The sequence below is a fragment of the Toxotes jaculatrix genome, chromosome 3 (assembly GCF_017976425.1).
Source record: "Toxotes jaculatrix isolate fToxJac2 chromosome 3, fToxJac2.pri, whole genome shotgun sequence".
Lineage (NCBI taxonomy): Eukaryota > Metazoa > Chordata > Actinopteri > Toxotidae > Toxotes > Toxotes jaculatrix.
In genome coordinates, this window is record NC_054396.1 from 28,899,556 (window position 1) to 28,920,658 (window position 21,103).

General features: G+C 44.0%; 2 protein-coding genes across 2 annotated transcripts; both read right to left on the reverse strand.

The window, feature by feature from the left end:
* Positions 1-999: 999 nt before the first annotated feature.
* On the reverse strand, positions 1,000-12,171 carry rbl1 (retinoblastoma-like 1 (p107)). The gene is made up of 22 exons (XM_041033009.1): positions 11,895-12,171; positions 10,270-10,403; positions 9,687-9,890; positions 9,398-9,462; positions 8,994-9,122; positions 8,687-8,850; positions 8,397-8,461; positions 8,118-8,292; positions 7,252-7,418; positions 6,810-6,922; positions 6,540-6,643; positions 5,810-5,947; positions 5,393-5,557; positions 4,941-5,091; positions 4,554-4,775; positions 4,166-4,368; positions 3,821-3,997; positions 3,576-3,647; positions 3,134-3,221; positions 2,851-2,999; positions 2,581-2,745; positions 1,000-2,475 (listed from the first exon to the last, which is right to left on the reverse strand). Exons 1-22 carry the CDS (start codon positions 12,054-12,056, stop codon positions 2,278-2,280), a joined length of 3,210 nt encoding a protein of 1,069 aa, XP_040888943.1. The 5' UTR covers positions 12,057-12,171; the 3' UTR covers positions 1,000-2,277.
* Positions 12,172-14,579: 2,408 nt separating this feature from the next.
* Positions 14,580-20,866, reverse strand: si:dkey-222f2.1 (intermediate filament protein ON3). Its single transcript, XM_041033016.1, has 9 exons — positions 20,555-20,866; positions 17,550-17,758; positions 17,394-17,454; positions 16,110-16,205; positions 15,469-15,633; positions 15,185-15,310; positions 14,932-15,075; positions 14,720-14,796; positions 14,580-14,634 (listed from the first exon to the last, which is right to left on the reverse strand). Exons 1-9 carry the CDS (start codon positions 20,864-20,866, stop codon positions 14,580-14,582), a joined length of 1,245 nt encoding a protein of 414 aa, XP_040888950.1.
* Positions 20,867-21,103: the final 237 nt, after the last annotated feature.

Sequence of the window (21,103 nt, forward strand, 5' to 3'; positions counted from 1 at the left end):
AGCATCTCCCGGCCACAGTAATGTCCAGGAGGCCACCATGCCCCCAGGGTCACGGTGCCCCGGGCGGCTGTCCGGTTCGCCCGTGCCAAAAATGCCAAAGGGCCGTGTGGCTGCAGGTTTTTGTTCCAAGCAGCAGCACACCAGACTTGACTCATTTAATCAACTGATCTCAGTCTTCAGACAGTTGATTGGTCAAACTGTGTGCTGCAAACCTGCAGCCACAGGGCCCTTTGTGGAACAGTTTGGACACCCCTGATCTAAACCAGTCAGCTCTAAGCTCAGGTGAGAACCAGGTGTTTCCCATCATGCCTTGAGGTCTCCCCCTCACTGACCCAGTGCCAGCGGGGTGTGGGAACAGGGTTCAGATTAGCATGACCCCAGCTTTAGCATCTGCCTTAACTAATTGCTGAGTCAATGCATCCCCCAGCGATTGCGCTCTGTGACCCAAATCGAACACACCTGTGTTGTCACGCGATCAACAGGTGCGTGGCGAGCTGCTTGCGGTGGACCTGCTGTGAGGTTTGGTTCAATGAGAAACCGGTTCCTCCGCGCGTGCTGGTTCTGAAGGTCTGAGCGGGGTCTGCGGGAGAGGGCAGGTTTTAAACCGAGGCTGTGGAGGACCCCACCACACACGGGTGTTCGGACAGGTGAGTACAGCTGGTGTGAGTCTGCGAGACGTTTATTTAAAGTCATGACGCAGTTTGAAACCACGTGAGAGCGCGTGTGTCTGTGTGTTCCAGTGTCTCAGGCAGGTTTGTTTACATTGTGTAATAATTTGCTTTACTCTGGAAAGCTGTGTGTGTGTGTGTGTGTGTGTGTGTGTGTTGTGTGTGTGTTGTGTGTGTGTGTGTGTGCTGCAGGGTCCATGTTCTTCTTGAAGCTGCTGATTGAGTCTTTGCCTCCACGTGGAGCTGGAGCTTGTTGCCAAATAGTTATTTCTTGTTCGTATTTAAGTGAAGGAGAGATGATGGTTAGGGAAGGAGCCGAGCACGTCTGAGGGTCAGTCATTTTATTTTACGAAACCTGGAACTATAGAAAATACAAATGTCCCTGAAAAGCAAAGATACAGAGCAGGAAACAGAGCGACAGATCCTCACCCATTAGAGTCTGTCTGCTCATGTGCTTTAGCAAACCAGATGTGAACTAAACAGATGTTGAAGTTACAGACTGATTCCTAACAGCTGTGCTGTTGTATGAGTGAATGTTAAACTGTATTGTGTAGATACTACACACTCAGGTACGAACGTGCTGCTTCACTCCAGCACTTTTGTTGTTAGCATTAAACCTGTTATCAGCATTATACAACATTTAATGGTTCATAACCACGAAAGGAAAGATTTAACAAAATGATTAAAACTGATTAGTAAAAGAATAAAATCTTCCTCAATAAAATCTCCATGAAAAGTAGAAAGATCACAGATACTGTGGTGAAGACTTGTTAATGCTACAGAATGTACAGAGCTTGATTTGTCAGATCATGTTAAAGGAAACTATTTACACAAGTTAAACAGTCGACTTGTTTTAAAGTTCAAATCTTTGAAAACTGTGTGTGTGTGTGTGTGGATCAGAGTTAAACCATCAGCTCGTTCCAGTCCCTGATATCTGAAGTGTGGCATCGGACCACATCAGTGAGCGTCTCCTTTTCACTTCTTAGACTTAATTTTTTCTTTTAATACTGTTGTTTTTTTTTTGTGTGTGTGTGTGTGTGAGCAGAGGTGAGACGTTCGATTCCCTCTGTTCTCACCCAGACTGAACACGATGGCACCAATGTTTTCAAACGAAAACGTCCAATAACACCTGCATTCAGTGTTGGATGCTAAGGAAGTTGACACTGTTCTGGCTCGTATCTAAGGAAACACTGTTCTGTTGTGCGGCTGTGTGACGGCAGGTTGACGTGGGCGTGAGATTTTTATCCCACAGAGACGAGAGACGTGATTATTTTGTGTGGAGTTTGTCTTAAGACAAGTATTTTAAATGGTGATTAATTTGAGTTGAGATGATGATCAAAGTTCACTCGAGCTACAAAACTCAAAGTGAAGAGGTAGTAAAACGTCTCAGTGAGTGTTTGTCTGCTCGACTGTGTTTAAATATCACTCAGATATTATTACTGGTACCAGAGTCAAAGTTTTGGGGTCGGGAGGTGGAATTAAAATCTGCTTTGGATAAAAAGAAATGGCTTGAACTGCACGGGTTCTGTGACCCTCAGGTCATGATGTAAACAGGCGCTGGCGGCGGTGACGACGCTCAGTAACGTCAGGAGCTGTGATGAAAGTCCACTCAGCGACTCTGCCGCTCGGACACGACATCCTGCAGCCGCTTCAGCAGCACATCTGGGCTGCTGCCGTTCTCTGGACACGCCCTCTTACTGGGGGAGTCGCACACTGCTGATGACATCATCACATCTCCCTCCATGGTGAAGGCCCTCTTCCTGCTCACACAGCCCTGTCTGATCATCCGGTTGATGTCTGATAACTCCTGCAGGGAGCAGCACGAACAGTAAAGTTTGAATTGTTTATCATCGATCTATGCAATTAACGTGTGTGTGTGTGTGTGTGTGTGTCTGTGTGTGCGTGTTCTTACCTTGGACGGGCTGCTGTTGATCCTGTAGGTGTAGGAGTTCGGGGTGAGGCATCCTGCAGAGTTCTTGTGGGGGGAGACGTACAGCGAGTGTCTCTGAGAGACCCGGCGAGGAGAGAGAGGCTGAGCCCGGACCGACGGGAACGGAGAGAGCGGAGGAGCGTCGGCCTGGAGGATCGAAAACAGGAAGGTTACGTTTCCTTTGTTAAACCCAAAGTTTCATCACACTGAACCCGAGTCTGGCCACAGGAAGTCGCGCTGTGAGAGTCGTACCCGGTTATCGTGGACGGCGTATCGCAGAGCAAAGCTCTTCATCTTCAGGACGTACACGGTGTTGTAAAACTGGATGAGGTCACCACGTTCCTCCTCGCCTGATTGGTCGGAGTTCGCTTCTCCTGAGACCTGATTGGTTTTCTCAGCAGCTGAAGACACACACAGATCGACTGCTGTAAATAATTCATCAAACAACGATAACAAATATTTGTAGTTTTTCCACGACGACGTCTCTCTGATTAAACCGCTCACAGCTCAGACAGGTAGAATAACAAGCTCTTACATTCTCCACCAGACACAGGATCCACCTCCATGTTCTCATCAGCCACCTGCTCTCTGAGCGTGTGACGCAGTAACACACTGCGGTACACCTGCACACACACACACACACAAAATCAAAAATATTGAATGACATTAAGTTTATAGTTTTTACTGTAATCTGTAACAGACACTCGGTGAGCACTTTATTAGGAACCCCACACTAACACTGGTTAGAGTTAATGTCTGTTGGAGCCTCCTGTTCTACCACATCCCAAAGGTTCTACTGGATTCTGATCTGGAGCCTGTGGAGGCCACTGAAGTTCACTGGATAATATTCAGACACTCAAACCACGAATGACTGGTACTGTGCGGAGCTGTAGCTGCATGATGCAATGAGCTGATGAATAAGTTGCTGTACGTGCATTGAGGTGTGTTTCGTGTGTGTGTGTGTGTGTGTGTCTCACATGGCTGCTGGCCTGTGGTTGGCTGCGGTAACACTTCATGATGTCCTGGAAGGTGTGAGTCTCTTTGGTGATCTGAGAGCAAGAGAAGAAACAGAGAAACAGACTGAAGGTGAACTTTCACCGTCACAGTTGATCCAACCAACAAAAACCAGCCGTCACTTTAAACTGTGACGCAGGTGGAAAACACGCAGGAGGAAGCTGAACGGTGCCGGTGCACAAGCGACTGGTGAGGTCAGTGTTCTCACTTTGGAAATGATGTAAATGCTACAGAGCAGCAGCTGGTCGAGGTGTCGGTCCTTCATCAGGTCAGTGCAGTGGACGAGGGAGTGTTCAAAACACGTCCAGATTTTCCCACGCAGCTCCGAAGAGATGTCCAACTTCACACACAGATCCCTCAGACGCACGCTGGCCAGGTGATACACCTTAAACAGAGACAGAGGACGAGTCGGTCAGAAGACGGGGACACGTAAGAGCAGGTCAGCGTCACCAAATGTGTCTATACGTCAGACACAGTAGAAGCTCAGCAGTCGTGTTAATGAAGATGAAGTTTGATGATGATGATGAATCCATGTCTGTTTTCCAGCTCCTACCTTCCTGAAGAACAGAGCGAGTGATCCAGTGCGCCGCGGCCGTCCGATTCCTGCCTGGGGGTCGGAGGTCGTGGGTGCTGCGGCAGGGGCAGCGGCGGGGACTCGGGTCGGGGAGGCGGTCAGCAGAAACTGAGCGGTGATGGCACCGGAGGCGTCACACGACTGAACTGGGATCAGTGTGATAGTGCGGTCAGTGTTCACACCTGCAGAGAAGCACACACACAAACAGCAACACAATAAGTACGACAAATAATACAATACTCGTCATTTTTATTTTGTCTAATTAGCCGAGTGATAGAAACTGAACCGAAAAAAGAAATGAAAACGGTATATGTTCACTAACGTGTGTATTTCCGTGTTCAGTTGTGTAAACGTGTGCGTCGTCTACCTTGCAGCGGCACACTGAGCACGGTGGCCTGGGTGCCCTGGCTTCCGATCTTCAGGGTGCTGCTCGAGCTGAAAGTCAACCTTTTGGCCGGAGACGACGCCGGGCTCACGCTCAGTCCTGATGTCGGGGCCGGAGGGTCGTCGCCGAAAAGACGCCGCTTGGCGCTGCCGGCTGCAGGTGAGCTGTACCTGTCATGGACCGACAGTGGAGAGGGAGGCACGTCTGGAAGGACGAGGGGGGAGGAAAACGCTGATTAAAGGTAAAGTACAATCGGTACAATCAGTGCCTAAGTTTGTGGAAACTGCTGGAATCTATCCATCTGTATTAGTGAAGCTGAACAGGTGTATTCAGCTTAGCTGTGTATAAAATAAACACGTGAACACTCACCTTTACGGGCGCTGCCCAGGCCTGATCGGAACTCCCTGATGCGTGGGTGGATGATGGGAGAGAGGGCAACCAGAGGCAGGTGGGACTGACCCACGCCGGTGGAACCAGAACCGGAACCTGAACCTGTGTCGAGACTGGAGGAAAAATTCACCTGGAAGGAGAGAGGGATGAGAGGAAGAAGAGGTGAGCTCTGGCTGAGAAAGACTGTGGGACAATATACGAGGTGATGAGAAAGATAAGCAGACAGACAGAAGACAGATAAAACAATGAATCTACAGTTTGTGTCTTATTTAGCCTTTTTTTTTTTTCTTTCTGAAGAAAAAACAAACGGAGCGTCAGAATTCCAGCTGCTCTGACTGCAGGACATTTATTTCAAAATGATTCTGCAAACGAGTGTTGGTGTGTTAACGTGTGAGTCTGAGTGTGTGTGTGTGTGTGTCCGTCCTGCTGACCTCCTCCACTGTGGGGACCTTGTTCCCAGCAGCCTGCAGGGCGCTCCACAGGGCCGAGTCTGCAGTCCACGCTCTGCTCTCCAGAACCTGCTCCTCGATTGAGTTCAGGTGCTTCACCATGTCCCTGGACAGGCCCTCCTCTGAGCGGATAAACACCTCGATCACCTGCACGCGCACACACACAGACACACACACACACACACAGTGAATCCAGTTACATTCATACACAACTCGCACGTATCACTAAGGAATCTCGCTCAAGTTTTGTCTGAACAGGCTTTGAAGCAAAGGAAAGTGAAATAACAGGTGGTTTCAGAACAAAAACAGAAAACGGATGAAATGAAAACGTGTAAATGGCTGCAGGCTGCATTAAGGAGGTTAAAAGCATGTTTGTGTTTCTCAGTGTGTGTGTGTTACCTTAAAGAAGTAGAACGGGGCCAGTTTGAAGACCTTGATGATCCAGGGGAAGGTTCTCTGGGAGCTGTAGGAGAACAACACCACCTCCAGACAACACGCCATCAGGGAACAGTGGAAGATGTCCTGCTCCAACAACACCTGACAACACACACACACACACACATTTACTTTTATTTAAAGTAAAAATTATCACAAGAAACAGAAAAGATAATTAAAATATAATTAAATGAAGAACGGCAGGAAACTGCAGGAGAATCACAAAGAAAGTGTTGATCTAAACACACCAATCACATCTGGTTTTGCAGTTGAAACAAACAGAGCACTGGAGTGTGTTGTTGGTAACTGTGTGTGTGAACAGTGTGATGTAATAATATGAATAAAACTGTTCTGAAACTTTAATGTTCAGACACAAACATTAAAACTGGCTCAGTTATTTGTTTTCAGCTCTTTTCCAGAGAAACTTTCCAGGTGTAAAAACACTTTAATGCACTAACACTTTTAACTGCTGCAGAAAACGACGCCATGAGAGTGAACCAGAGCAGTGACGCTGCGTCCGGACAGATAAAGAATGAGCTGAGACGGACTCAGCTGATGACTCTCAGCAGGTTCACAACAATCAGTGACTCCTTTCACGCTGTCATCTGATACATTATCAGTTACAGCCCATTTAGACTTGACGCCTCAGTGAAAACGTATGGAGGCGGTGAAACACACTGCGGCGGCTGCTCACACTCATGTCTTTGCCTTGCAGCCGTTTGGTCTCCTGAACCATGACGTTCTCCAGGGTCTTGTAGTAAAGGATCTCGGCCATCTTCAGACGGTTCTCTGCAAAGTCTGGGACAAAAGACAACACATGTATGTTGTGTCTCTGTGTATAAGGTGACACAGTGTTTACTGCAGCAGGAGGATTCAATGGACAGAGAAAATCCTCTGATCAGATTAGTTTGGTTGGTTGAGGGAGCTGCTGAAGACTCAGTGTGTCTGTGTGTGTGTATCGTACCTATATGAGATCCAGGTGTGTCCTCTGAGTCGTTGGTGTAGTGTTCTTTGAAGGTTTGTCCCAGTGTCTTTACTCTGGCCAGTATGGACTCAGTGGGATTTCTGGAGCAGGACCTTTAATGACAGGACACGATCCACTGCGAGTAAATTACCTGTGTTGTTGTTGATTTTTCATAATTCATCCTTGGATTTTTATGTTTTCCCAGTTTCACAGATTTAATTTTGTTCAGCATGTTTTACATTATATTGTACATTTTAACTGGTGGTTTAATAATCTGTTTAAATATTCCTTGATAAAAAATAACAATAGATGACTTTCACAGGTTTGTACAGTCTAAACTTCACCTTCCTGCTCTTCTCCACCCTAACCTCCTCCTCACTCTTCTGCTCTGTCCTGGTCTGACATGTTCTGAATCACTCAAATCACAAATGAAGGAACTGACTTGAATATCTGAATCAGGTGGTCGCTGGGCGCCGTCCGTAACCCGGCCACCATGCTCTGCAGCCGGCTGACGCTCTGCGTCGCCGAGGAGACGGGCGTGACGAGCAGGTCCTTCTCCTTCAGGTAAACCCGTCCGGTCAGAGGGGTGGACGGAGCCAGAGAGCCGGACTGCAGAGACACAGATCATCACCATGTTACTCCATCTGTCCACGAAGGTGAGCTTATAGCATCTGTGTGTGTTTCCTTCACCTGCCGTTCACTGTGTTTGTTGTTTATTTAATGTTGAACATTTATTCCACTGACCTTAAATCTTAGTGTATTAATGATCTTGTTAGACAGTATTTTCTGTAACAACTGAACTCTCAGTTTATTTACATTAAGGCTTAAAACTTTAGTTAAAACTGACAAATTGTATTTTTAACGACACTGTAGCTGCACTGGAACTTTTATTCTCCTGGTATTTGGGTGTGTTTGTACCAATCAACCTGTTTTGTGCCACAGAGCTTCACAGTTTCCACAAACTATTAAAAGCATGAGTGAGTCACTCATTGCACCAGATGACATGTTCCTTCATCACCATGAAAACACACACACACACACACACACACACACACACACACACACGCCCTGTCCTGTTGCCCTAAATACTCACTAGAGCACCAACTGTGCATTAATCCACTGCTGTAAATGAGCAGAGGAATCAGACACTAACAGATTAACACCAGGTTGGTTCTGTTTTTTTCATGGGTTGACAACAATAACAAAAATATAAAGCACCAGTCTGATCCGTTTGTGTCTGTTGGTATGACCTTCTGTACGTGTTACCGGTGGATCTGTGTGTGTGTGTGTGTGTGTGCGTGTGTGTACCTTCTCTACATGCTGATGCAGCTGGTTCTGAGAGGTCGTCTGGCTGACAGACGGTTCCTGAACAATCTTCCTCGGGGTTCCGATCTCCTCGTCGGCATCAGCTCCCAGAAACACTCGTTCATCAAAATCTCCCACCGTCAGCACGTACTCCTCGTACTCCCTGTTTATGGCTTTACTGAAGGGAAAGACTCAACTCAGAGCTGGAGACAGAGACAGTGCAGGACAGGGAATTGAAAATAGTGTTTCCCTAACAGTGACCCTTTGACCTCTGTTTCTTACTTGTTATCGATGAAGTTCAGAGGATCCAACAGTTCTGTTAAAAGCTCCCCGTTGCCTTTCAGGATCTGATGGTGGAAAAGAGATTAGGACAAACATGAGCTTCCAATAACAGATGGTGATCATAAAAACTCAATCAGCGCAGCAATAAATCTATCTACACAGATTTGTTCCATAAATCTGTACAAATCTGTTTCAGGCTCTAAAATCACGTGTTCATTAAGGAAAGAAAGAGAAAGGGAAGAATGAAGGGAGGAATAAGATGATGATGGAAGGAAGAAATGAACCTGTACCTGTTTCTGAAACAGTTTCTGTATGTAGGGTCTAAAGTAGTGCTGCTTGATGCCTTTGGCCTCCACCACCAGTCCATCATGCAGCTCACACAACCTCTCCAACACACACGGAGGAGGCTCCTCCACTGAAACGTGCCCATCAGCACGGTAGAGAGCTGGCAGACCTACACACACACACACACAAATAAACATGGACATGTAAACAATCACGGAGCTTCACCCATCAAGAAAAGCGATGTCGTGGTCAGATGTACTTTGGTTTGAACACACGTTTTTACACAACACACGCACACACTCAGATCCCTACCTCTGAAAGCCGGGTTGATGAGGTCCTTCCTGTTGGCACAGAGAAGAGCGTTTCCAAACACCAGGTCCAGACAGCAGAGCAGCAGGTGGTACGAGTTCACCAGGTCATCACCAATCATACGGAAGTTACCTTCACAAATACAAACACACACGTACACTCACTGTTGATATACGGAGTATATATGTGTGTGTGTCGACTGATCTCAGTCTCAGATTCTCAAATGTGAGAAGTTGTTTCTCTTATCTGTTAAATATATAAGAGTAAACTGAATAACTTTAGGTTTTGGACTGTAAATGGAATAAAATATATCAGGTGTTTTTTCAGTATTGCAAAAACCAAAACCTGCAGTAGAAACAACACTGAAGTCAGAAAAAACTCAGCGGTCTGGTTTTGTTTCTTCGTACCTTTGGTGTAGACAAACAGCATCCAGCAGAACTTGAACACATCACTGATGTGACACGGCAGCCGCCTGCAGACCAGAGACAGGACACACACTTGGTTAGACTGAGCTGGATGACTGTGTGTGTGTGTGTGTGTTTGCTTGTCTCTCCATAAGTGGCTCTTACATTATTGCGACTGAAACTGACTAAACGTGACAGAGAAAAATCTTTGTGTCCATGCTTCCAGCTTTAAGGCTGCCAACATACCAAGAACAAAAAAACATCATTGTAAATGTGTGTGTCTGTGTCGTGCCTGTGTTTCCTGCTGCGTGGCTGGCGTGGCGGCTCAGCTCCCTGCGGGTTCTGAAACATGTCCATGAAGATGGGCTCAAACTTGCGGAAGATCACTGTGGAAACCTCAAAGTTGCGCTCCAGCCGGTCCATGCGCAGCCTGAAGTCCTGGCACAGGTTGGACATGTCGGCCCACTTCTTCATCTTAGAGAAGAACTGGATCAGGCTGGGAGGACAGTAGGATGAAGACCACAAAACAAATATGAAGGTTTCACAAATACAAATTTAAGACATTAAAATACCCTTAAATGATACCTGGAAAGGCCTTGAAGGTCATGATAAAGTAACACAGCTGGATGTTTGGGAATGAAAGGTCGAACTATCAACGGGCTGAATAAACAAAAATATTAAAGGGTAATAAACTAAAGAGTAAAGTCGTCTGGAGAGGTCTTAAATTTACTCTAGATAACAATTCATGTAAATAAGAGGCTGGAAATCCCAGTAAGTATAACCTTCAAAGATCAAATACCCCTCACCCCATGAAGACAGTGAAACCAGTGAATACTCGTGGAGTGTCAGGTACTGCAGAGCTCACAGCAACTGACCTGAGTTTGGATGAGCGAAGGATCCTGGTGAGGGAGACGCAGTTTCCCTCCATCAGCCCTTTGCCCACCGTGGGAGTAGATCCCTTCCTGCAGGCTGCATACAGAGAACAGGCGAGCCAGTGGACCACCTCTCCCTGCACAGACACAACAATGCATCACATGAACAAACATTACGTGTTATCGTCTTTCTGCATAAACAGAAAGCTCGTCAGTCACTGGACCACTTCAAGAACACAAACTTACAGACATCAGGAGGAACATGAAAAGCTGCCGACAACAACAGCAACATATACAACATCATGAACATGTCTAGAATGGAAAACACAATTACATGTGTAGTTACAGTCGCTGTACACATTCAACTATCGCTTGGTAAGTTTTGTTTTTGTTGGATGCTACACCAAACTGTGGTAAACAACTAATAATTTAATCAAGAAGGTAATCTGTGGAACAGCTGCATCCCCACAACTGGCACAATGTTGAATAGGAGGAGAGTAAAAGTACTGCTGTCGTATTTTAAAAAGACTTAATTAACATATAATAGTCATATCTAAATAGCATCTTATTTGGTTATCACTTGTACTTGTGATAAGACTTAGCAATAACAAGGTGTTCTTCCAGTGCCACATGAACTCTTAATATCACAGTTAACTGAGTAAAGCTGAGCACATAATAACCCATACCTGTTTTCACTTTTATCTTTCATGCTTCACATTGGATATAGATGTAGATGCTTATTTAAACTATGCATTCTGCTTTTGTACTTTTACTTCTGCTACTGTGACATTTCAGTTTAACTCTACGGGATCAATAAAGTTCAAGATATATCATATTTATTGAAACATAGTAAATTATTTTCATATCAAAGAACAACAGACATCTCATAAATAGCTGGTTACAGCTTGTCAAATGTGAGGTTTGCACAAAAAAGCCATTAAAAACTATTTTCCTAGTTATTACAGAGAATAACTACATGCTTTATATAAATAAAAATAAATAATGGTCTCATGACGGTGTATGTACATCCCAACTCATTTTCATGTATGTCGGCCAAAGATTTGCTTTTTTTTATATAAATATATACATAAACACTCATATTTATTTTCATTATTACCACTTTATTAACTTGTTTATGAAAGAGTGGGGCAGTTCTTCCCTGTGTGTTTGTACAAATACATAAACCAAATTAGATAAAGTCAAAATGTGGACCTTCTTAGTCACATACCGAACATGACCTAATGGAGACTTAAAGTCATAATGTCCTGTCTATATTCAACAAATCGCCTTTTGTTACCTTCACAGAAAACTAAAAAACTCAAATATATATACAGAATTTTGTAATTCTGACTTATGAACAACTCAGAGCTCAAAGCTAACAATTACCTTTCAGTTCATCAACTAAGTGATTAATCGACTAATAGCAGCTCTAGGTTGGATGATGTAAACAGTGGTGAGTTGAAGCCCTTTAACACGGGTTTGTGTCTCACGCTGCGGTGGTTTAGTTCTGTAAACGGTTTACAGTCCGATAAAAGTTCAGGATATTTTAGTGGCTGTGTGGCTGTGACTTTAGATGCAGCCTGAATGGTTAAACAGCCAGTGAGGACGTTATTTAGAAGACATTTTACCTCCAGGGTGTATGTATTCCATATGGCCGTGAAGTTCTCCATGGCCGCGGCGGCGGTCTGTTCGTCCATGTTCAGCTCCTGACACAACGTCTCCAAACTCCTCCGGACTGAACTCTCCTCCATCCTCCCCGACTCCGAATCCGACGACTCTTCGCCCCGCATTCGTAGAAAACTTCCGGCGGCAGTTTGGACCGAGTTTAAAATTTAAAATCCCCCTCTCGGGACCTGAATCGTAAATACCACAACAAAACGCCCCTCCACCCGAATCAGCGTCCGGCTTCCCCGCGACCGACGGACTTCCGCTCACCATCCCCACAATGCAGCGCGTTGGCGCGAAAACTGCGGGCCAGCGACCAATCAGAGGCGAGGGGAGAGTCCGTCACGAGACTGGTTCGCCCAACCCCTTTGTCCCGCTGCCCTGCTGCTTCTAGCCAACCGTTACTAAGCAACCGCCCTCTCATCTCGCTTACAGCAACTGAAAACCGTTTTTTTTTTTTTTTTAATTTTTAATTACTTTATTGATCCCTCCTCGGGAAATTACTCTGCATTTTACCCACACCAAGTGAACGAAACACACACACCATGCACATGCGCTAGAGACGCTGGGATTAGTGACGAATTTCATACATTGTGACTGAAATGTACTGAAAGAAAAAACAGCTTGTTCACTTAAGTGTTGCTTATTAAACATATTCATCTATTCCAACTTTTCATTTGAATTGGAAATTAAAAAGAAAAAAAAAACAGTGACAACCCCAAGGGTTACAGCCAGGAACACTCAGCTGTTCCATACTGAAATATAACAACTAATAAAGCATGTTCAGACATTCATGGTCCCCAGAGGATGAATCACTCTGACTTGATGATCCCGTGCATTTTCCTGTACTGCCCTACAAAATAAAAACACAGTAACTACTTTGCACAAAACTGAGGTTAAAACCCGAATTTGATTTTGGGGCGTCTTACCTTACAACAGAAATTACTATATCAGCAAGAAGTATATTTAAAATCATTAATTTTATCTAAATAGTGCTTATCATTTTTGCAGTATTGGGATTCTAACAGTGCACATGAGTGTTTCGAAGATATTGTGAGAGTTTGTTAAATTTTGTTGTTCCTGTGTGCTGAAGTGTGGATAGAAAAACCAACCACTAGAGGGAAGTGTTCAGCCATACAGGACGAGGAGATGTTTAAACTGCTGTGCAGGAAGATGGACAGCGAACTGTGCAATCAGTGGGTACACAGTTTAATGTATCATAAAGAAAAGTATAAGATGTGATCTCAATCTTTTTTAAAGGTATCAAGTCTTTAAACGCAAAATGTGGCTATATGACCCCTACCACCAAAAAGACAAAGTTGAGAGACACTTTCAAAATGTTTGTTTTTACTGGAAAGCAGATGTCAGCTCAGTAGAACTCAGTAGAAGATGTAAATACAGCCATGTCTGGTAATATAAATAATACAACAATTGTGCAAAAATCATTACTTTAAACATATTTGTATGTTGTTGTTTTTTTCATATTTTAATTTTGAAATGCAGGTCAGGTTGTGAAAAAAAAGAATTCTTTGCAGCTATCCATTAAATTGTTTTTAAAAAGCAGGACAGAAAAACACACCACAGCCTGTTTATCCATTTTTATTGTGATTGTGGAAGCAACAGCAGAAAAGTAACTTAAAGTAACTTGAAGAAACATAAACCTGTAGATGAAGACTACCAGTGCACCTGAATCAGTCTTCAAGCAAATAGTCACAAAAGACCTTCAGTGTACAAAACACATGACCTATATCACAAGTACACCACTTACAGGACATCCCAAAAATAACCTACAAGTCTACAATATTTTTGATATTCTTATAATCTCACCACAGATTACATGAGCATATAAAACACAGCAGTCCACTACAGTGTTTGGTAAAGGCCCCATAGTGTCGGTCCAACTAAAGTCGGAGTCCCAGTTTATTCAGAATCAACCCAACAGACTACAGTCAGTTTATATAGTGTAAATTATATTAAAAATAACAATCCCCAGGACTATTTCCACTTTATGTTGCATGTTTAAATGTAGAGATGATTTTATTTTTCCATTATTCTAAGTAAAGGTTAGTAATTAAATGCCCCTCACACATTATTGTTAGATAAACTGTAGAGCTGTGTGACCATGTATGATTGTGCATGGTGGTACATGCATGTTGTGTATGTGTCCGTGTGTGTGTGCTCTTAGCGTGTGCTGTATCTGCTGTTATCTCTGGTCTCAGTTGTCTTTATCAGCAGTTTTGGAGCAGGAGAGCTGCTGTTACTGTGGTAGCCATTAGTACTTTTAGTACCTGGAGGAAGAGAGAGACAGTAAAGAAAGAGGGAAGGTTATCATGAGCAAAGACGGAGGGGAGGGAAGACAGGATGATGAAAGAGAACAGGACAAACATGGAAACAAACACCAGAGAGATCCTTTTTGTGTATGGATCCTATTATAGTTAATATCAATAAACAGAACAGTATTGTAACTAATTATTAGTTTCAGTATTGATTATTTTTCAGATCTCTTCTTTTCTATGACCAGCATCTTAAAAACAAGCTTTTTTTAAATCAACATAAGAAAGAAGTTTTAAGGTTATGTTAGTTGTTGGAACGTCTCCATCTCCACCACCTCAGGGTTTGTGCCCCAATGCGTCTTCTAGCTGAGTTTGTTACTTACTGTAGTTGGAGACAGCCTGAATGTTGAGGATGGACTGTTGTCCAAGTCTGCAGGAGAAGAGACAGAGTTTAGTTGGTATGTTGTACTGAAGACACACAGACATAACCACCACTTCTTCTCCCCTTCCTTCACCTGTCCTCCTCTCCTTCCAGCAGCTTCCTGTAGGTGGCAATCTCAATGTCCAGAGCCAGTTTCAGGTTCATCAGATCCTGCAGGTGAAGGAGAAAATGAACGAGGACTTTTAGTTCAGTTTGACACCACATAACTTGACACTGAGGATCATTATTGGGCTCTTTTCTGTCTGTTCTTGCCAAAACTGTTTTCTTTCTCCCTCCATCACTCACCTGATACTCTCTGAGCTGTCTGGCCATGTCCTGTTTGGCTCTCTGCAGCGCATCCTCCAGGTCTCTGGTCCGGGACTTGGCTTCTTTCACAGCCAACTCTCCACGCTCCTCTGCCTCAGCCAGCTGGTTCTCCAGACTGCCACGCTGAGGGTGGAGGGAGGGAGTGGTGGCAGAAGACAGTGACAAGAAATCATCCAGTGTGCACCTGAACTATCTAGTAAAAAAACACGCTGAATATTGCCTCTAACTGTACCTGAGCTTTGACGGACTCTATCTCGCTCTGCAGTCGGCTGATGAGTCGGTTCACCTCGGCCACCTCTCCCTTCACAATGCGGAGTTCGTCTCCAAACTGGCTGGCCTGCACCGACATTTGGTCGAACTACAGAGGCCCACAAAAGATATTAATTTAACAATCTTCAAAAAAATTATAACTTACTGTAAAACCTGCAGAGCTTGCGTCCTGCGTGTTCACCATGTGTTATCGCTCTGTACATATGTGCTCAGGGTTGTTGACCAGCCCTGCTTCCTCGTCCTCACCTTGCTCTTGTACCAGGCCTCTGCCTCCTCTCGGCTGCGGGCTGCGATCTCTTCGTACTGAGCTTTGACCTCAGCGACGATCTGCTCCATGTTCAGGCTGCGGCTGTTGTCCATCTGCACCACCACAGAGGTGTCTTTGATGCTGGCCTGCAGCTCACGCAGCTCCTGGTCGGTGAATAAAATAGAAGCGATAGGTGACAGTAGCAGTGACAATAACAATGAGTAATAACAGACTCATGCAATCGCAAGGTTAAAAAACAAATAAACATTGTTTGCTTGTCCAGGCATGTTTCTATGAAGCTGCAGGGCTGCTGAGCTCTTTAGGGGATAATATGAACCTTTATTTGTTTGTATTTTCTTTTTTGCTATTGTTTTTGTCACAACCACTTTTTTTTGTTTGTTTCCAAAATGTCTACAACAGCAACAGCAAAGGTTTCTGTTGACCCAAATTAGATTAAGTGTTTGAAGTCAACTCTCCAATGAATCACGACAGAACAATGAACCAAAAGGACGTGTGTCTGTAACAGACAGAGGGGGGAAGCGTGCAAGTGCTGTAAGGAAATTCCAGAAGATGAGTGTTTAGATAACTCCTAACTATTCCCGCCATCGCACTGTTTCAAAGTGTGAGGAAGTTTCTGTACCTCATCATAGACATTGCGCAGGAAGTTGATTTCGTCAGTCAGGGCTCCCACCTTATCCTCCAGATCTGCCTTCACCAAGTAGGCTGAGTCAACATCCTAAACACACACACACACACGCACACACACACACACACACACACACACACACACACACACACACACACACACACACAGAAACAAAGCTGACATACAGAGAAAGTGGTGGACTGACTGAGACAGAGTCCTGCTGCATGGCTAAAAACACTGTAAGAGAAAAATTGTGCAAAGCCACCGTGTGCTAATAAACATTTTGGATGTTACTGGTGCAACACAATTGGGTCAGTTTTACAAGCAAACAAAGTTTTGGCAATGAATTCCTGTTGAATTTTTTTCCCCCATAGCCAATCATATATGTCTGGCTGGTCAAAGATTTTCTTCACCTGGAGGAAAAGGTTGAATCATCAGGATGAACAATAAGTTGAAAAGATTCTTGTTCATCAAAAAGGGAAGAAAAAAAGTCGAAGGCTGTGAAGATAACAGCCTCAGAAGGGAACTCAACCATGTGTGAGAAAGACAGCAGCAGTAAGAAACATACAGGTCATGTGCAAAATTAAAATACTGGTCCAGACTATGACAGATGACATGAGATGTGTGCTCTCAGCTACACCCTATGTGAAGTCACAACCTTCCCCTTAGACATGACGAGTTCAAATGAATGTCAGTGTCAACTTATTGTTTTGTGACTCTTGTTTAGCATAGTAATTATTTTAAACTAAATTGTTTTTTTCATAATTCTATTCTGAAATCACTATCTGTCATTTAATAGAATCCAGTGTTAGAAAATGTCTTTACTTTAAAAAGCCCAGGTCACAATCAGAAAACAAACCTCGTGTATTAGGTTAATTGGCTACTCTACATTGCCCCTAGGAGTGAGTGTGTGTGCGTGTGTGGTTGTCTGTCTTTGTGTGTCGGCCCTGCGATTGACTGGCGACCAGTCCAGTGTCGGTGTACCCCGCCTCTCGCCCGTTGTCAGCTCCCCCGCGACCCTGACGGATCAAGCGGTATAGAAGATGAATAAATGAATGAACTGACTCCAGCTAATGTTCCCATGTGAAGCTGATGAGAAAAGTCGACAAAGCCTTTATGAGTTTTAATGCATGTGGGAGTGTAGGACAGAGACAGAGGACAAGCAAGAGAGGGGGGAGACAAGAAGGACAATGGAAAAGGACAATAGAGTGGTTCATCTTACTCACCACACCTGTAATGTATGAACGCATATGAATGAATGTGTGTGTATGTGCTGACCTTCTTTAGAATAACAAAGTCATTCTCCAGGTTGTTTCTCTTGTTAATCTCGTCCTCGTATCTGTGGCAGAGACAGGACAGTGGGATGAGGGTGCTGCATTTAATTACACAAATAAAATTTAAAAAATCATGTATGGACTCAGTGCTATTATTTACTTGTGTTTGTAGTCCTCCACCAGACCCTGCATGTTCCTCAGCTCCCCGTCCAGTTTGGTCTTGTCATTGTTGACCAGGTCCATTTGGCGCCTCAGACCCGCCAAGTAGGCCTCGAACAGCGGCTCCACGTTGGACCGGCTCACCCCCTGACCCTGCAGCAGCTCCAGTTTTGTCTCCAGCATTTTGTTCTGCTGCTCCAGGAAACGCACCTGAATGAAGACGGTGGGACAGAATGAGATAAAAAGTGCAGTTAGAGCTTATATTTTTCAGAAAATATATCAGGGCATCTTCTGGCATTTGTAACAGAGCAACATGGGGAGCCATTGGCTACTAGTTGAATTTCATCCCATGTTCACCTTATAATGTTATAACCATTCACATCAGCCTCCAGGTTTCTAATTCCAGGTCAGAGAAATTGGGATTTTCTGACAGCGATGGTATCTATACCCAGTGTGAAAATAACAGCAGGCATGTCAACAAATTGTTGGCAGTACCTCCACAGGCAGTTCCATCAAAATAAAAATAATTTTTAACTCATGTTACACTGCTTGTATCTGGTTTAATTTGGTACCTGCTGCAAATACGTAACACAACAAAAGAAGCTAATTCACACTGTTTAGCTAGTGTGAGTGCGAGGTTAGCACTAAGGCTAACCACCTTAGAAAATCTGTGAACGCTCCCAAATTGTAGAAACACGTATTTTGTGAATTTTATAAATTCAATATTTAGCTTGTTTGATCCACTAATTCCTAAAAAGAAATCTGTCTCTCTTTAAATGCTTAACTTTCTGCACATCTGCTCTTTTGCTCTTAATAGCATGGGAGCTAATGCAGCTAACTTGCTAACTATAGGCTACACCTGCAGGTAGTATACATACAGTTAGCTTGTGTAGTGGAAACGGGAAAACAGCCCGACTCTGCCAGTGGTAACAGAATCCACTTACCAGCACCTCTAAAGCTCACTATCTCATTTTATATTGTTTGTTTAATCCATGCAAAAATCAAATGAAGAACAGAGTAGAGTAACGTCCTTGACACAAGGATACTTGGAGGTTCATTCCAGCAGATAACCAGGTCGAGCTCAATGTCAGCCCTGTACTCCAGGCCTGTATCTGCACAGCTCGAGTTTCCTGCCGGCAGCCAGGTATATCCACCTTCCATTATACCTTCTCCTGCTAACACAAAGCCTGTTTTCTGTTCAGGGCAGAATAATCTCCCTCTGATACACAACCACACCGTGTCTGACCTGATTTATCAGGTTACAGCCCAACTCAAAGGGACGGAAATGGGACAGATAGCTTAAATGTCCACTGGCCCAATACAACCACCTTTTTCAGGGTTTAAATGACTGTTTAAATCCCAGATGCATTCACTGAATTTTTGGCTCTTTTTTTAAGGGTTCAAGTCTCTGAGTTACAGCTCAGATCTAAGTAAGGACTGTTTCTCTAATAACCAGTATCAGTAAATACTATTATATTTCCCAGTGGTCTCAGGTCATTGACGCTGAATCAGATTTAAACTGGTTTATCACCCTGCAGCTAATACAGCATTGTCTGCCTGTTGCATTGGACTGATTACGTTTCTGCATTTTAGTTTTTAGTTTCTTTGCGAAGAAGAGCTGTATGGATCAAAGTTTACACAAATGAAAATCTGAAGTTACTGCTGCTTTCTTGCATTTGGCTGATTCTTGCTCAAATGTGGCTGGACAGAGTGTTCAGATGCACAGAGAGATGCTCAATACTTAAAAATCAAATGTGATATCAAAAATATGTTTGCTGAGATGATTTATTCATGAATTCTATTTCTAACACTTCTATTTTATTTCACATATTTCACATGTTATCATGTATTTGTATTTGATTGTAGATTTGCACAATTTACTTATATAGTCTGAGGTAACCTATATCAATGTTTAACAAGGTTAAACTTGCACATTTGGACAAATGGACCTCCATTTGTCCAAATGTGCACAGCACTGTATCTCTGCACCTGAAGTGTATCTCTGCTGATGTGAGAAGCCAACAAAGCCTCCATTGTGAGGCTGTGTTATCTACTCCGTGAGAAAGCGGAGATGTTCCCTAAGTAGGGTATCAATGTCCAGCATCATCAGAGAGCCGCTCGCTCCTTCTGTGGGAAAGGTGTACAGCCTGTGTTCTTCAGGAACCTCAACACAGATACTTCTCATGTCTGCCTCCCAGTTTACTGTTAGTATGATCCTGATGTCTTAGTTTAGCTTTAATGTTACAGCAGTTTGAGCAGTTGATCAGTTAGAGAACATTTGGACAGTGGTAAGTTTTCTGTTGTTTGATTTTATTCTTCACCACATTGATCTGAAATAAAACAACGATGATGTGGGGAAAGTGCAGACTCTGTGCTTTAGTTTGTGTTGATCTCTGTGTAACAACTGCACATTGCAGGGATTGTACGCCCATTAATGTCCTGCTGAATTATTCAAAAACAGGAGGCTTAACATGGCCACAACTGCTCCACTGTTCATCTAATATGAATGTGGACTGACCCATGACCATGTACCTGCCTGTGCAGGTGTTTTCACTTATTCTAAGTAGACTTTTGCTTAGTTGGACTGTGGGAGACGATCCTGTGTGCCAGAATCACAGTGTAATTAAAATCACCTTTGTGGGTTAATCAAGCATGAAGAAAAGTCAGAACTTTATCTTCATTTAATGTCTTTTAAAAGATTTAACTGCAGTAAATTACTTTCAAGTCAAAGCAGAAACAAAGATTTATTTTCTCCTAAACACCAAGGTAAAGTTTTAAAACCACTTCTTTTGTCCGACAAAGAGTCTAACACCCAAATGTATTCAGTCTACGATAATATAAAACAAAGAAAAGCAGCAAATCTTCACGTTATTGAGGCTGGAACCAGAGAACGTTGTCAGGTATATATCAGGTATTTCTGCCTGAATTATATCTATAATAATAATTATCTGATTAATATTCTGTAACCGATTAATTGACTAACTGCTTCATCTCTACTCTCTTTACCTTATCGATGAAGCTTGCAAAGCGGTTGTTGAGGCTCTTGATCTGCTCCTTCTCATGGGCTCGGCTCATGGACAGGCTGGGGTCGATCTCCAGGTTGAGGGGGGCCAGCAGGCTCTTGTTGACGGACAGGGACGCCAGCGAGGCGCTCAGGCCGTGGTGATGCCCGTTGGTGCCTGTGTACAGAGAGCTGCTGCTCAGGGAGACGCCGGTGAAACCCCCCTGACCTGGACCGAAACCGCTCAGCCTCCTCGACCCACTGCTGCTCCGGACAGAGTTACTGGAGCTGATTCGCTTGGTACGACTCAGACTCATGGTGGAGAGAGAGATGGAAGGATGCAGGTCAATGAGAGAGAAAGAGGAAGAATAAAAACAGGACTTGCAGGACTCAGGCTGGTCTGAGCAGAATCTAAATGAGTCGATGAGCGAATGAGGCAGAGAAGGAAAGAGAAGTAAACAGGAGAGGATAAGGTGTCTGACCACAGTGAGGGGCTCAGGTGTCTCACAGCCTTTTAAACCTCCCCAGGGTGGAGCTGGTCAGTAGAGGAGGAG